The sequence below is a fragment of the Cylas formicarius genome, unplaced genomic scaffold (genome assembly GCF_029955315.1).
Source record: "Cylas formicarius isolate icCylForm1 unplaced genomic scaffold, icCylForm1.1 PGA_scaffold_1__22_contigs__length_36826433, whole genome shotgun sequence".
NCBI classification, from domain to species: domain Eukaryota; kingdom Metazoa; phylum Arthropoda; class Insecta; order Coleoptera; family Brentidae; genus Cylas; species Cylas formicarius.
In genome coordinates, this window is record NW_026844264.1 from 24830506 (window position 1) to 24845767 (window position 15262).

At 32.0% G+C, this 15262-nt stretch overlaps 1 protein-coding gene across 1 annotated transcript in view; it reads right to left on the reverse strand.

The window, feature by feature from the left end:
* The window catches only part of LOC132696473 (uncharacterized), a 34831-nt gene extending 22610 nt beyond the window's left edge, over positions 1-12221 (reverse strand). The window contains exon 1 of the mRNA XM_060661302.1: positions 12020-12221. Coding sequence (XP_060517285.1) covers positions 12020-12046 — 27 coding nt within the window. The 5' untranslated portion in view covers positions 12047-12221. The remainder of the gene's footprint in view (positions 1-12019) is intronic.
* Positions 12222-15262: the final 3041 nt, after the last annotated feature.

Consider the following 15262-nt stretch of genomic DNA (forward strand, 5'->3'; position numbering starts at 1 on the left):
GGCGTTCTTATTATTTATAGCTTACTTTTATCGTAATTGTTTATAGAATTATTCATGTATGTACGAAACGCATTCATCATGAAAGTCAGTTTAAATGGTGCCATTGTAAATTGACATTGAATCATGATTTGGTTAAATAAATATACAGGGTCGAACGTCATTGACTGAAAGATACATTTTCGTCTAAAAATCGTGACTATGAATTTCCTAAGTTCGGGTTGCGGTACCAAAAGCAAAATCATTTTTGGCGCTGAAAATAATTTTGAGGTGATATCATCTTCCAGTAAACCAAAAAAATAAATGAACATTTCTTAGTAAGAGATAAAATGAAGACTAAAAATTTTATATATATTAGTATTGGGGGTTTAATTCGATTGATGTACATTATTTAAATTCTTAATTGTTGTAGTGTATCTCTTCATTTTGTTTTTTTCTAGAAAATTTTATAAATAACGGCTAATTTTGTATGAAAATTTACAACATTTGAAAAACCATTGTGAAATCACATAAAAAGAATCGAATTGTCTATAGGTAATACGGTAACGGGTATACATTTCCGACCACTTTATTTCGACTCGGTGATTCACTAAAATCTAGCCAAAATTTTTTGTAGGAAACAGTTAACAGCTTTTCGATAAGAGGATACCTTAAAATGTAATATTTTGAGAAAATCCTGCATCTCAAAAACGAAAAGGGGTACGGAACTTCCGTTTGTGTCCTCTTTCCTTAATTTATCTTTAAAAAACTTAGATCGTGTTTATAAAAAATAATTGGATCAAAGATTAAACTTATTCAACTAACCACTAAATAGCTGAGTGTTTAAAACACATGGATATCTTCATGAGAATGAAGGAACCGTTTTATCAAGTTCTTATCGGCAATCTTTTCTTGGCCTTAGACAATTTTCATACTACTGGAATACAATTAAGCCTTGTTTTGTAAAATAGGTCAGATTACAATTACCAAATTCAGAAGCTCGGAAGGTGTAAAAATGTTCAACCAGCTACCGCTCCCATTTAAGAGACATGTTCCATAATGTAGATTAAATTATGTAAGCCTATTTGTTTTTTACTTGGCATTTTGTATATTATTAAATAAAAAGTAAATTAAAACTATATGTCCAAGGTAGTGTTTTAAACTATTCGATATATTAAAAGCACTTTTATTTATTATTATTTATTTATTCATTAATTTAAATATATATAGTGCGGCAAGAAAAAGCACTGAATAAAATGGAAAACAAAAATCGTTTTTTCTGGAATTGTTTTTATGAACAACCTTGTATGTATATATATATATATATATATATATATATATATATATATATATATATATATATATATATATATATATATATATATATATATATATATATATATATATATATATATATATATATATATATATATATATATATATATATATATATATATATATATATATATATATATACAAGGTTGTGTATATTTTTGTTATGCGCCTGACAGCCGAAAGTAATTTCAAAATCAAATTTTAATTCTGATTCGCTACACTACTGGTAATTAATGGATAATAATTTAAAGAGCTGAACAGCCGTTTACGCTAACCCGCTCCCATCAAATAATCGAACACGTCACTCGTTCGCTGTCAATTAATTAAGATCCGCCGCGTAATTATCTAATTCAATTAAATCGAAATACTTACATACAGAAACGCGAGAAAGCAGACGATGATGTATGGTGGTCTTTATTTTCGCTAATTAATCAAACCACAATAGCCACGACACGTATCTATATTTCTTTCCGTGTTTCTATTTAACGGTGTAATTTGAGGCTCATCATCTCTCCATATCGACGGAAATTGACTCATTAAACCGAAATTATGGAAGCTATAAATTAAATATTAAATTTCACGCTTAGTTTTGTGCGGGTGATTGACTCTTGGTCCGGTAATATTTAATTAATTTGAAGGGTTTCCAGTAAAAATATTTTTTTAGAATTTTTTATTTCATCTTACGCTATGGTTGATAGTGTGGCGAAAATCGAATATTGTCATGAAACTATCTATAAAATTGAATTTGGATGAATTTAAATAACCTTTAAAAGCCATGCCGTTTTCCAATGAAAACCACGCAGTGAAATGGGGAACTTTCATTCGGGGTGCTGTTGGCCAGTACGGTAAATTGAAAACTAGCTTAGTTCCAAGAGCTAAACATGATGGGAGAATGAGTATGTAGGAGTGTTCCGCAATAGATCATCAGGTCGCAGCGGGGGACCGGCTATATCAGCCGAATGCACGCAATAAATCGTAGCGTTCAGCGTATTCTGCAAAAATACTTTAGCTGATTTAGGCTGTTCTGCCATGTACAAGATGGTCGTAGTTGGAGTGTTTTTGCAGGAAAAACCTAAGTCTGTAAAAACCTCACGTTATTCAATTTTCATCATTTTGAAAATTGCCGATAACTTTTTCATTTATGACATTTTCTGTTTCTATAATCCGAGTATCACTGTATTTCACTCAAAAGTGCCCTAATAATGCTTTTATCTGAATCGGAAATTTTTCAAAATGAATAGGCAATTTTCAAAATACTTAGTTGGGTCGGTAATTAGGGTATTTGACCCAAAAGTGCCCGAACAATGCTTTTATCTGGGAAGAAAATTTTGGTAAATAAAAAACTTATCGGCAATTTTTAAAATGATCCAAAATTAAAAAAACGCCCTCTAGCTCGGTTGAGAGTGGTGAGAGAAAGAAGAAAGAACGCCCAGAAAAATACTTCACTGAATAGTGGTTAGACACATCGGGTGCAATAATGGTACATATCAAAAAATTTATATTTTTAGTTAATTGTACCATAAAACTCGCACATTTGTATTTTAACAACGAACAATACCGGCACATACTTATATTACTTCAGTTCCGCTAGAGAGAGTTAGTGCCACCATTGAATTTCGCGCGTTTTTTAACGATCTTTCGCGCAAAACCTTTGCGTAACCCAGTATGTCTGTGATCGCCGCAGAGGACGTAAGGCTGGTAAAAAGCACGAAGAACACGGGGAACTGCTTATAAAGTCGCAGAAATCAGTTACGATGATTTTTTTATTTTAAAAAACTAGTAACGCAAACTTCTTTTAACTTTCATTGGGACAGTTCAGGCGATAATGTTAAAATAAATGACGCGTGCGTTTTCAAAGATGCTAATGACACATTTTTCTATAAAACATCCTTTAGTGAAACTCACTACAGAAGCACAAGCAGGCGCGACTTTTACATCTTTTGCAAGTGTGAATCTGACCAATTCCAAAGAAAAGGTTTAATAACTTAATGGATTTGCTAAAGAATAATGCTATTAAAAAATGTCTCAGTCACTTTTCTAAAAACCTGAACTGTCACGGCTTTTTAGTTACTTTGAAAATAGTACTTTTTGTTTATTTTCCAAAAACCAGGTCAGTTGGTTGTTGCTTTTACTGAAGTATAGCTTGGCTTTTGTGTACGTGCCATGATAATTCTTGTTTCTTATAATTTTAACAACAGTAGCTCTTTACCAAAAACCAGAGGTCCGTTGTTTTTTATTTTTTACATGTTAAAAGACTAATATATTTTTTAGTTATAACTTTCGATGTTTTTTGTAGGTATTATTTACATGCCAAAGTTTGCAAAAGCACATTTTTTAGTGTACCTATGTACCTACGCCAATGAACTTTGATCTACTGTTTTATTGAGATTTTTTTATGAACATATTGCACTTTATTTTTGAAATCATCAGTAATGGTACAAGATTTAAATACATTTAATAAGAACCTCAAAAAATATGATTTGTTTTAAAAAGAAAATGCAAAATCAATATTTAATTATGAAGACATATCACTATAAATTTTGTAATTAGTAAGAGAATTGATATTGATATTTCAGTTTTTATTTTTTAAAATCACTGAACGATTTTGCGGCTGTGGCAGTATTGTACCCAGTGAGCGACATAGACTTTTATTTAAAATAAATACACTTGCACAAAACGTATGTTCCATCCCTTGACTTAGATCAGATAGACCGAAAGATATCGCAGGAACTACAAAATATTTTGAAACATATCTTTTAATACCTGTTATTAAACATTTAAACGTCTTTGTGTCACTTACAATACTTACCAGCGTATATTTTAATGACTTTTTTATTTAAAATTATTATACAGTGTGCCATAGAAATTGCAACATTCGATACATACTTAGTTATAGTTATAATGTTATGTCGCTCAATTGCTGGTATAAAGTGTGGTAAAGTTCTGTTTACAAATACCTAGACTTTAAAAAAAAATAAACAGTTTTTTTAAGAAATTGTTTATAAACGCTACAACAATAATGAAGCTTAGATCGCTAAGACACTCCTAAGACATAGTACCATTAGAGACCATTTCAACACAACCAGGGCAATCGGATATATGTGACAGTCGGTTTGCACGATATCAACAACTGACATATTATTGGGACACCCCGTATATCTCTTTATAAAGTTCAAAAACGGTGTATTCTTTTTACAGCGGAGCATAAAGAATAAACATTAAAGGAAAAAATCCACATTTACCATTTACGCCGTTTTTAAAGCGGCTTGCGACACCTTGTTAAAAAAAATAAATAAACATCGCGTAACATTTACCAAATTATTCGTGATTGTACTTGCGATGAACCGAGACCATTATTATGGGATCGATTTCGTAGTTTCATTTATATGTAAATCTTTAGCTCGTTTTAGTGCTGGCGTAACATTATGTCGTGCGTAATTGAAATTTAATATGCATATAATAAAAGCCGACTTAATAATAACAATTGCCACCGTCTGTCCCACGATATTTTTTAACTCGATTCTGATCTGTTGAATTAATTTCTTGTTGCAACGCCCGTAAAAAGGCAATTGGGGTAACAATGGAAGACATTCGGAGTTTTTGAAAATAACCGTTATGCGCATCGACGAAAAGAGAAAACTTACGCGTGACATAAAAATAAAAATTTATTAATTGAAACCGGGTTTTTAAATATCAAATTAAAATCCGAAATACATATTTTGCCCAAAACGCTAGCAGTCGCGATTGCATTACGATATTAAGGTGTATATCGAAATATATTCGCCTTTTTCATTGCCGTAAGGTGGTACTAAATCTTAAAGGTGTCTTCAAAGAGAGTTCGTAGCAATTTATGGGAGAAAGTGTATGAGAAGAAATACAATTATTATACGTTGTTTTGTAAAAATGGTCGTGAATGTACGTACGTCTTACGACTACACAAAGTCGTATTACTTTTTATAATTAATCAGGGCCCTGTGGAGGGACTAAGTTTTGCTTGAAATGCTCTGTAATATTGTGTGGTCACCATATTACACTAAATGATTTGGATTTCAGTAGAGATATATTTTGAAGAAGTTTATTAAACACTATTTTTCATGACAAATTAAATCGATCTCACGAAATTATATCTGTCCTAACCTAATTTATATGTTTATGTAAACTGGCTTTGAAATTTGATTTGAAAATTGATATACTCCACAATAAACAAGTTTAGAAAACGTCACTTTAGTCACGAGTGTGTTTTGGTTAGTTTTACTGACGACGTCAGTACTGACCAACGTTAAAATATAATCAGTGTTCAAAATCTACTGAAAACAACTGAAAACGCTCACTTGACTTGGCTCGCGATAGTGCATAAAGATGCTAACGTTCTAATGTGACACTTTGCGCACCATGTAACTTAAGGTTTATTTCACATTTGTTGTAAATATTAAATATTTGTCGGAAGAGTTGTTAGTGTTAGACGACTTCTTCAGGTCAAACAGAATATAAAGGACCCATATTTTTTTGTAACATTATTTTAGGTTTTTCAAAAAAAATCAGGATTCATTATAATTTCCTTTTGAGAATAGCTCAACAATGGACAGAAACTTCGAAATGCTAGATTTCAGTGTTTTTATTGATCGCTAGCAACAAATCTGTTGTGTCGGTTTGTCGTATAATCCTTTTGCGGATATTTTGGTAAACTTCCTGAACTTTTCGAAAAATTCTTTACAACTCCCCAACTATTTTCAATAGATTAAAATAAATCATAAAAAAGTAATGCGGCAGAGGAGATTTTAAGGCTAAACAACAACAATGACACTTACGTATTGTAAGTTTGTGCATTAACAAATATAAATTTCGTCTGCATTGGATAAAAACTGTTGTTCTTTGGTTAAAGCCGAGACTCCGGAGGGTAACTCCTAATTAACTCCAATTAACACGTATCGTTTACAGCCGCGAACAAATTATAGAAATTATTGAACATTTAACAGTCCGTTGTTTTACCAATAGGGACTACATAAAAAGTACTGCACCCCTTTTTCTATAAACAAACATATAATGTGTTGTAAATTTTTTAAAGTTTTGCAATTTGCTAACAAAAATTTAAAACAACATAAAAGTTGTGACTATGTCCCTCTTAAGTTACAAGAACCGAGACGGATGCTATTTTTTTTACAAAAATACCTTTTTTTTTTAATAATAACTACTACTAACATTCATGATAACTATTATGTTTAAAGGGTAGATGCATATTGTAATTATTATATTTCATTAGATGAAATGCTGTTTTGATTAGTTCTGCTTTGGTAGGTATGGTATAATTTATGATTCATTCGATCGAATTAAAATTAATGGACTTTTTATTAAGTTTTTATTTATTAGCTACTAGCTAAGCTCGATTCATTGGTAAGTGTCAATTTGATACATTAGATTCTGGTACACGGATGCAATTTTAACGTTTGTCAGTCCTCACAATCACATCCTACTCAGTGAATATATTCATGTTTGGAACTGAAGTAAGTCTACTCATGTTCAAAATTGAAATTTAAACCTTTTCAATTTTCAACTTTTTTTCAGAATACAAAAATTACTTAACATCATTGTACAAATAAACAGTACTATGTAGGTATTACCGGTAACACGTAGAAGCAAAAAAAAAACCTTTTAGTTGCAAAATGGTGTTCGTTATGTAACTCCAGATGCCACCGGCAAGTTTAATTATTTATTTCGCAGGTCATCAAATAAAAGAAAGTTTCCTTAATCGGTGCCAATGCAAAGGTCGGTTAACTTATCTATAGGTATACGCTTTCCGTTATTTTTGTTGTCGTCTTTCGATGCGTTATTTAAATTTTGGCAGAAAAATTCCATAGTCTGTTTTCTTGCAAATAATTTATGTAATAATATAAATAGGCTTTTGAATTAACAACCGGCTTACCTAACGAGGAAGCCATATAATGCGGAATAATATTATTATTCGTTGTTCAGATTGCTAAATTTAGATTACTTTGGCTGATTCGAAACTGTTGAGATTACAGAGATGCAAATGTGTATTAACCACGGGTGTTCTTCTACGTAATTCGTCCAGATAACAATCAAATCATTATAATTTAAACGCGGATATTCTTATAAAAAGTAATTGCATGCGAAGAGTTAATTTCAGTGTTTACAGGTATAAACCGAAAATATAACATAATGAAGGAGATTCCATTTTAGATTACCGCGGCGCAGCTTCAAAGTTGTCGAAAAAAAAAAGTTTAATTAATTTATTATCAACTTGCCAACCCAGAAGCTGGTGGCAGATTTAATTTGCTATTTAACCAAAGCTGGAGAAGTATTTTTTCTTTCATTTTGAAGTGAAATGGAAGACTGACTAGGAGTCAAGAATTACAACTAAGTAAAATATGTTTTATCAGATTACATCTGAATTTACATAAAGAGGTGTATTATTATTTCTAGACGTGTGCAAAAGTCTCGCTCACTTTTGCTGCGGATTGTATCACCGTTTCTTGTCAGAAGAGCTTCTCCACACCATTACAATTCTTCGCTGGTTTTCCTAGTTTTAGAGACTATGGTACCTGTTCATAATTCAGTATATTATGTTTCTGAACCTTTATGGTGACTGACAGGATTTCGACATTACTTTCATAGAGGCATAGCAGACACGACTACTTTTATTTTCAGTTTTCAGGTTCGACCTGTTTAGCAGCTAAGTTCCTAGTGCAGTTCCTGTCACAGAAAAGAAGCAAATTGAATTATAGTTCTCCAAACTATATACCGTTTTTACGAAATAATCCGGTATTTAACTTTGGTACCTTTTTATAAAGGTCTACCTCGCTTGGGTTTCTGTTTGTAACCCTCGATAAATAGATTCGCAATTCCACAATGACACTCCAGAACCGTACTTCGGTACTTCGCACATACAAATGGAGAGATACCTCGAATATTATTATTACTTTTAAATCCTACTCTTAAACTACAACAGTCCGCAGGGCACAGTTCTTGTCGGCTAACATCTTAAATACAGCCCTGGCTTGTTGTACACGTGCTGAAAAGAATGGTCCCTTCCGGTTTACAACAGGCGCGTCTTAAACTGATTCCGAAGTTAAAACCATAACAGGCTTTAAAAACGGTATATATTTTGGAGAACTCTACAAATCCCTATATAAATAATATCAATGAACCTCGAAGGGACAAGTTGTAGGTGAATCGTTGCAAAAGTTGCAGATTTCTGAGGATCTCGTTCGTATGCTACTTGTAGCTAGGAGCTTCATACACTATCTTAGTATCCATCTTTACTGTGGCCATTATTAAGAGTAATGGCTACAAGAAAAACTTGAATCTCAACGGGAAGTTTCTTTTCTCTCTTTTGATTTAGTGTTAATCTTTTTGATATTGAAAACGTTCCAGTTACAAACTATCAAAAAATTAGAACTTCGAGGAACATTCGATGACGTTTAAATACATAGCAACCAGACCAAATCACATGTAGCTTATCGCTTGGCCGTAAAAATCTAAAAACTCATAAAGCGTAACAAATCGTCAACATAAATAAGAATTTATTGCGCTTTGGTAAACGAGGTTACCGATTTATCAATATTCATAAGCGCTTAAAACCGTTCATTTCTCTTCTCGTCTTCACTAACAATTGTAATATTGCAAGTTTGAATTTTTCACGCTGCGCTACTCAGGTTAATTGAAATATGATGCAAGTACTAAATTGCAATGAAAATTCGTACGTAAAAATGAAAGGTTTTTAGGTTATGGCTTCCCTGGGCGTTTTCCGTTATTATTTTAATTAATCAGATCTAAGATGGTTATTATATTTTGAAGAGCGCTATACAGGGTGTCTGAGGATAATCGCAAAGATTAATTTAAAATATGAGCATGCTTCAGTACTACTCTAGTTTGAGCAACTATACGTCCGATATTGGAAATATTCCATTTACAAACTAACCAAAATTATAACTACGAAAAACACTTTCAAAAGCTCCTAGGCAATTCAAAATTTGGAAAGATGTCAAAATCATTGTGGCAGAGATACGATAAAGAATCAAAGTAACCTATGTACATCCTACTCCCGGAAGAGTGTAATATACCAAATCCTATTTGTTTTAAACATTTAGACTATTGGTAATATTTGAAAAACTACTGCATGTTTCGTTAATTGGAAGGTTCATTTTACATGCTTTGTTTAATTTTGTTTGTCTAGTTTTCTGTCTACGGTTTCTTTTAATATAAATTTAACAGTCACTTTAGATAAATTGCAACTTTTGAAAAAATTAATTGTTATATTGAAATACAGGACGATTTCGATGCAAGGCGTTCTCAAAAAACATAATTCACAAAAAAAAAAAATTGTCTACGGTTTTTTTGTACTGTGCAGCTTAAAATTTAAGTTCATGGCACTCATGATCACTGACGTAAAAAGATAACACCTGTTTAGCGTGAAATTTATTTACAAGTAATTGCACCTTTTCTAAAATGGGGGGCTTGTCAAAAATTACTAACAACCAGGTATACCAGCCGTTAAAGGTCAGATAAAATTTACTGGCGTCTTCTTATTATATCATACCCGTCTTGCATAAATTCGAAGGCTATGAAATTCAAGAGTTTTCGAGCGATTCTTATCCTTTATGATCGATTATTTATTGCGCCAAGAGAAAAATATCAACGTTATTTCTTTAGACTAGAGTTACTCAGTTTTGTCGCCACTGCTACTACACACACAACATTAACGCCGTTTTTAATCGCCTTAAACAGGGTTAACATGGATTAAGTTGTCAGCTTATTAATGCATCAGCGGTTTATGGTAGTCTAAATTTTTGCAAGCTGATTAAAATATGTTTAAAGGTTGAATTTGATTCTCCTTCTTTGGTAAATGTTTATTTTGTGATTTTTTTACCTTGTTGTTTCACCAGAACTCAAAATAATGATATCATTTAATTTTTTTAATTAAAAAATATATTTCCGCCTATAATAGTATTCCGTTAAATGTTTTTCATTCCTTGAAATTAACACAAAAACCTTATTCGTTATGTTTAAAAAGTCTAAGTTTTTTTTTTATGCGAATAATTTTTTTTTACTAACGAAGACTTGTCAGTCGACAACTTTGAAGCTGACGAAGACTTTTCTATACACTGCGCATCTTTTTAAAATTCACCGGTGGCGTACTATATATAAACAGTATTTTTTTTTCCAAATTTAACCTGGGCTTTTAAGCCTATTGAAAATATTGTTTTTACAAAATGGTCCTTTTAAATTTTCCTATAAATTAGAACAAATTAGGTTCAAAAAATATTTGTCATTATCACTTAGATTACTTGCTTCCGTTTAGGTTTTTGTAAAAAAGGCAAAAACAATTTAGAAATACACCATTGTAAAGGAATTTCCTGATTCGTTCTATCTGATGAGGTTTATTAAAGTTATTTAAGTATAAGTAAATAAAAACAAATTTTCACCCGTATATTTTAAAATTAATACCAAATCCTTTCTATTATCATAAAAAGTTATGTAAAAAGTTTTATACGAAACGTACGTAATACTTAGCTAGATGTTTTCTTTAAGCTTAACGGTTATTTGTTTCATCGTTAATAGCGGTTTTTAAAGAAACTCTTAAGTTACAATTGATATTTCGTTGCATATATTAATATCATATATGTATTGGCGGAAGATAGTGCCTATCCTGATACATATGGAGCGTAAACAAATTTTTGTAGTGATATTAACGTGGTTGATATTAAGAACAAACACAGAACAATTTAAATAGCTAAGATAAGGGAACATTTCTGCGTTTATCAGTTGTCCAATTTGGGTTTATTGGATTGTTAACTATTTGAGCCGTTTTTATCAGACTGCCAACAGTATCAACACTCACGAAGTAGTTGTTTTCTTAATAGTGATAATTTTTTTTAATTAAAAAATAACTAGTATTTCCAAAAGTACGGAGTTATTTTTTATTTAACATTTAAAAATATTAGTCTAAGTCAATTAGAAAAAGAGAAGTGTATTTTATTTTCGCCCCACATTCTAAAATTTTTTCGATGTACGCTTCCTATTTTGCACAATCTCTGTGGTATATTTTAGATAACAAATGTAGTTTTTGGGACATAAAAAAAACGCGTACAAAAATTCAGAAAATTATTATTAGTATTATTAATTTTTATCAATTGCAATTGGTTTCACAAGTATTAGCTACTTCAAAATAAATATCAGATGCCTTCTTATCAGTGAGACTATGATAAAACTCCAATCTCAAGAATGTTCGCGTTACTTAGATATTTTGACTAAGAAGGAAAAAAGAAAGTAAAGTTTGTTTATAGATATGTAATTTGTCTTTCGCCATTTGTAATTGTCATTTTTTGCTATTAATTTAAAAAATATATAAAAATATATGCACAAGGGTTTATTAAGTTTTAAGAACTTCGTCGTAGAACGAGAAAATTAGGAAAGGTAATTATAAACAGGACATCCATTTTTATCATCCTTAAGTTCGGAAATAGTTTCACGCAAACAATCTGTCTTTAACGGGTCGTTAAACTGGTCATTTCGACTCACCCTGTAGAACGAAAACTAAAGTGCGCAGAAAGTTTTAGTAAAAGAAAATCCCCTGCCCCTTTTCATAATTGATCAATTTCATCTTCTTACTTCCGTATAATTAATTTTTTTAAAATTGGATTTTTCGACATCTTTTTGCTTCTTCCCAATGAAGGGAAGGGTCACTCACCGCGACAAAAATACTCGAACTGAACATGATGAGGGAAAAATTCCAAAATTGCAAAATCGAGTCGATACCACTTGTTCGATCCAAATTTAATCACGTCAACCGCTCGTCAATTGTTCTTCGTCAAACCGCGCGCGGATAACCAGTGAAGCGATCGCGTGCGCAACATCGAACGTCGGATTTCAAACTAACCGCGATCTGCACAGGCTAACTCGATTATCATTCCGCGATGTTCGTCTGTTTGACGGTCCGCTGGACGCGGCTGACAAAAAAAAAAGCACCTCGAGGGGAATAAGAACTCAGCTTGAAGCAACCAGCATTCGTCCTCTAGCGAATGACGAAAACACCAGTCGCTTTGCATGTTGCTGATCGGAAGCTTGGTGGGTGAAGTTGTACAAGATGATCGTAACTGGAGGTTTTAACAGGAAAATCCTGCTTCTAAACTAAATAAAGCAAAGTCGACTTGCATATCCGGTTAACTTGGAGATAACTAGAATAAATTAGTGGACATACTTGAACCCGGGAGTTCTTGGCGGAAGACGCAGGCGATCGGGGAAGAGGAGGAGAAGGATTAATAGAAAGAGTGTGCACTAACGACTTTTTTATAAATCGAAAGATCTTCATTTTTTTAAAATCAAACTAACTTCATGACTAATGATATAACAAAAAATGTACAACTGGCCGAGCAGGTTTAAAAATTTTATATTTAACCGACGTTGTTAGCTGCGGCGGTGATTAGTTTCGAACATTCAAAAAGAAAATTGAGTACAACACTCAATTAGTAAAAGGTGCATCAATAATGTTTTCATCCGCAAAAAAATTTTGCAAATAAAAATCTTATCGGCAATTAAAAATCATCGAAAATTAAAAAGATCGTGCGCTTTTTAATTTTCACCTCGCCTGGTAACATATATCCCATTATATACGATATATATCATTCAATATTTCCCAAATATCGTGCTCATGTCCTGTAAATTAATTTTGATTCCTCTAGTTTAGAAATAGGTATTTATTTTTCCAACCCTTCAATTATAACGTGATCAAGCTTCAAGAGTGATTGAGAGATTTTAATTATGAAAAGTACACGTATGTACGAAAATAGTTTGATTTTTTTGATACAGGGTGTTAAATCTACACAAAAATGACGAATCAAAAATCGAGGTTTTTTCTTTGAATTTCTGAACCTCTAAAATATCTCATTAACTATTGTCGTAGTAACCCTTTTAAGTTTTAAAGTAAAAAAGTGGAGGTATACCTATTTATTTTTTAAAATTTGGAACTGTTTTGAAATGACTCAAGATCATATAAATCTAAAACACCTCAATTTTTCTATGGCAAACAGTTTTTGAGATAACTGGCACTTTTCTCTATTGATTTCCTGAGCTAACTTTGGTTTAATTAGATTAATATTTGCCTTATCTACAATAAAACGTCTGATCGATATAATGTTCATTAACATCTTTATTTCATATTAACATTTCTACTTCTACTACAAATTATGTTTTAATTATTTTTATAACATAATATGATTCATAAAAGAATCCAGCAGTAGTTACAATTTAAATGAGTATAACAAATATGTATTAATTAAACATAATAAATATAACAATAGTGATGAACGAAAAAAACATAAAAAATATAAAAAGTTTAACGATCAAAATGCCTACAACCGATTTTGCGAACTCCGGTCTCTATCAAAACAATTGATAAAAATTATTTTAATTAATTACATTGATAATATTGAGTTCGAAATTTTACAAAACTCCAAGAAGTTTTGGAAATTTATTGTCAATAAAAGAAATAATACAGTAGTATACAACGGCAGAACAGCTACTGGAAGCAGGGAAGTCGGTAACTTGTTCGCTGATTATTTTCGTAGCGTTAATGTTCAGCCCAATTCTATAAATAACAACAGTAACAATGGTCACAATGATTCTGATATTATCGAGCGTATTAAAAACAAGGACATTCTTCAAATAATTAAAGACTTGAATACAAATAAATTAGCGGGTCCTGACGGTATCCCCCCGATATTTATAAAAAAATGTGCTTCTAACCTTGTCCAACCTCCTAAATATTATTTATAACCTATCCCTTAGTACAGACATTTTTCCGAAGTAACTCCAATCCTTAAGAGTGGATCAAAAAATAATGTTCAAAATTATAGGCCAATAAGTAAATTATGTGTGTTTGGTAAAATGTTGGGAAAAATAATTTACAATCGTATACTACCTACCGTTAAAAATATTATCATTGAGGAGCAGCACGGTTTTTTCCCGAGACGTTCTTTGGAGACAAACTTGCTGTGCTTTTCCGATTACATATCCAACCATATAGACAGCCAATTTCAAATCGATGCTGTGTACACCGACTTCAGCAAGGCTTTTGACACAATTAACCACCAACAGTTGTCAACGAGACTTACTGGGGTGGGACCACTTGTGAAGTGGTCACAATCATATATTTCTGAGAAAGAGAGTGCTGTGTCGATTACTGGACATGTGTCAGACCCGTTTCATGCAACGTCTGGAGTCCCTCAGGGTAGTCACCTGGGCCCACTATTTTTTATTATATATATCAACAATATAAGAAACTGTTTTAAATACTGCAATATACTGCTTTATGCAGACGATCTGAAATTATTTCGTACCGTAGCGATTCACAGGGACTGCCTTAAAATGCAGCAGGATCTCATCAGGCTTGAAAGATACTGAGTGACAATCAGCTTTTTCTAGATCCTGCAAAATGTCACAGTATTTCGTTCACCAAAAATGCGAACCAAATAGATTTTACTTATGGAATAAATAACAATGACCTGGTAAGAGTGAACGAAGTAAGGGATCTGGGAGTTACACTTGACACAAAGTGGTCATTCAAACACAATAAAGAAAGAATAATAAATGATTCTAATAGAATGGTTGGTCTTATTAATAGAAATTCCCGGGACTTCAATGATCCCAGAACGCTTATTTCCTTATATTATGCTTTTATTCAAAGTAGGATTTCTTTCGCATCTGCTATCTGGAATCCACGCTACGCAGTTCATATCAACAGAATCGAGAACATTCAAAATAAATTCTTAAAATTTCTCGCTCTTAAGACCCACACTCGTATAGAACAAAGAGATTATCGCCTAATGAAAAATCGGTTCAAAATACTAAGTTTGGAAGATAAACGGACTGTGGCAGACTTGTGTATGCTTTACAAAATAACAAACTCACAAATTGATTCTCCATATCTTTTGTC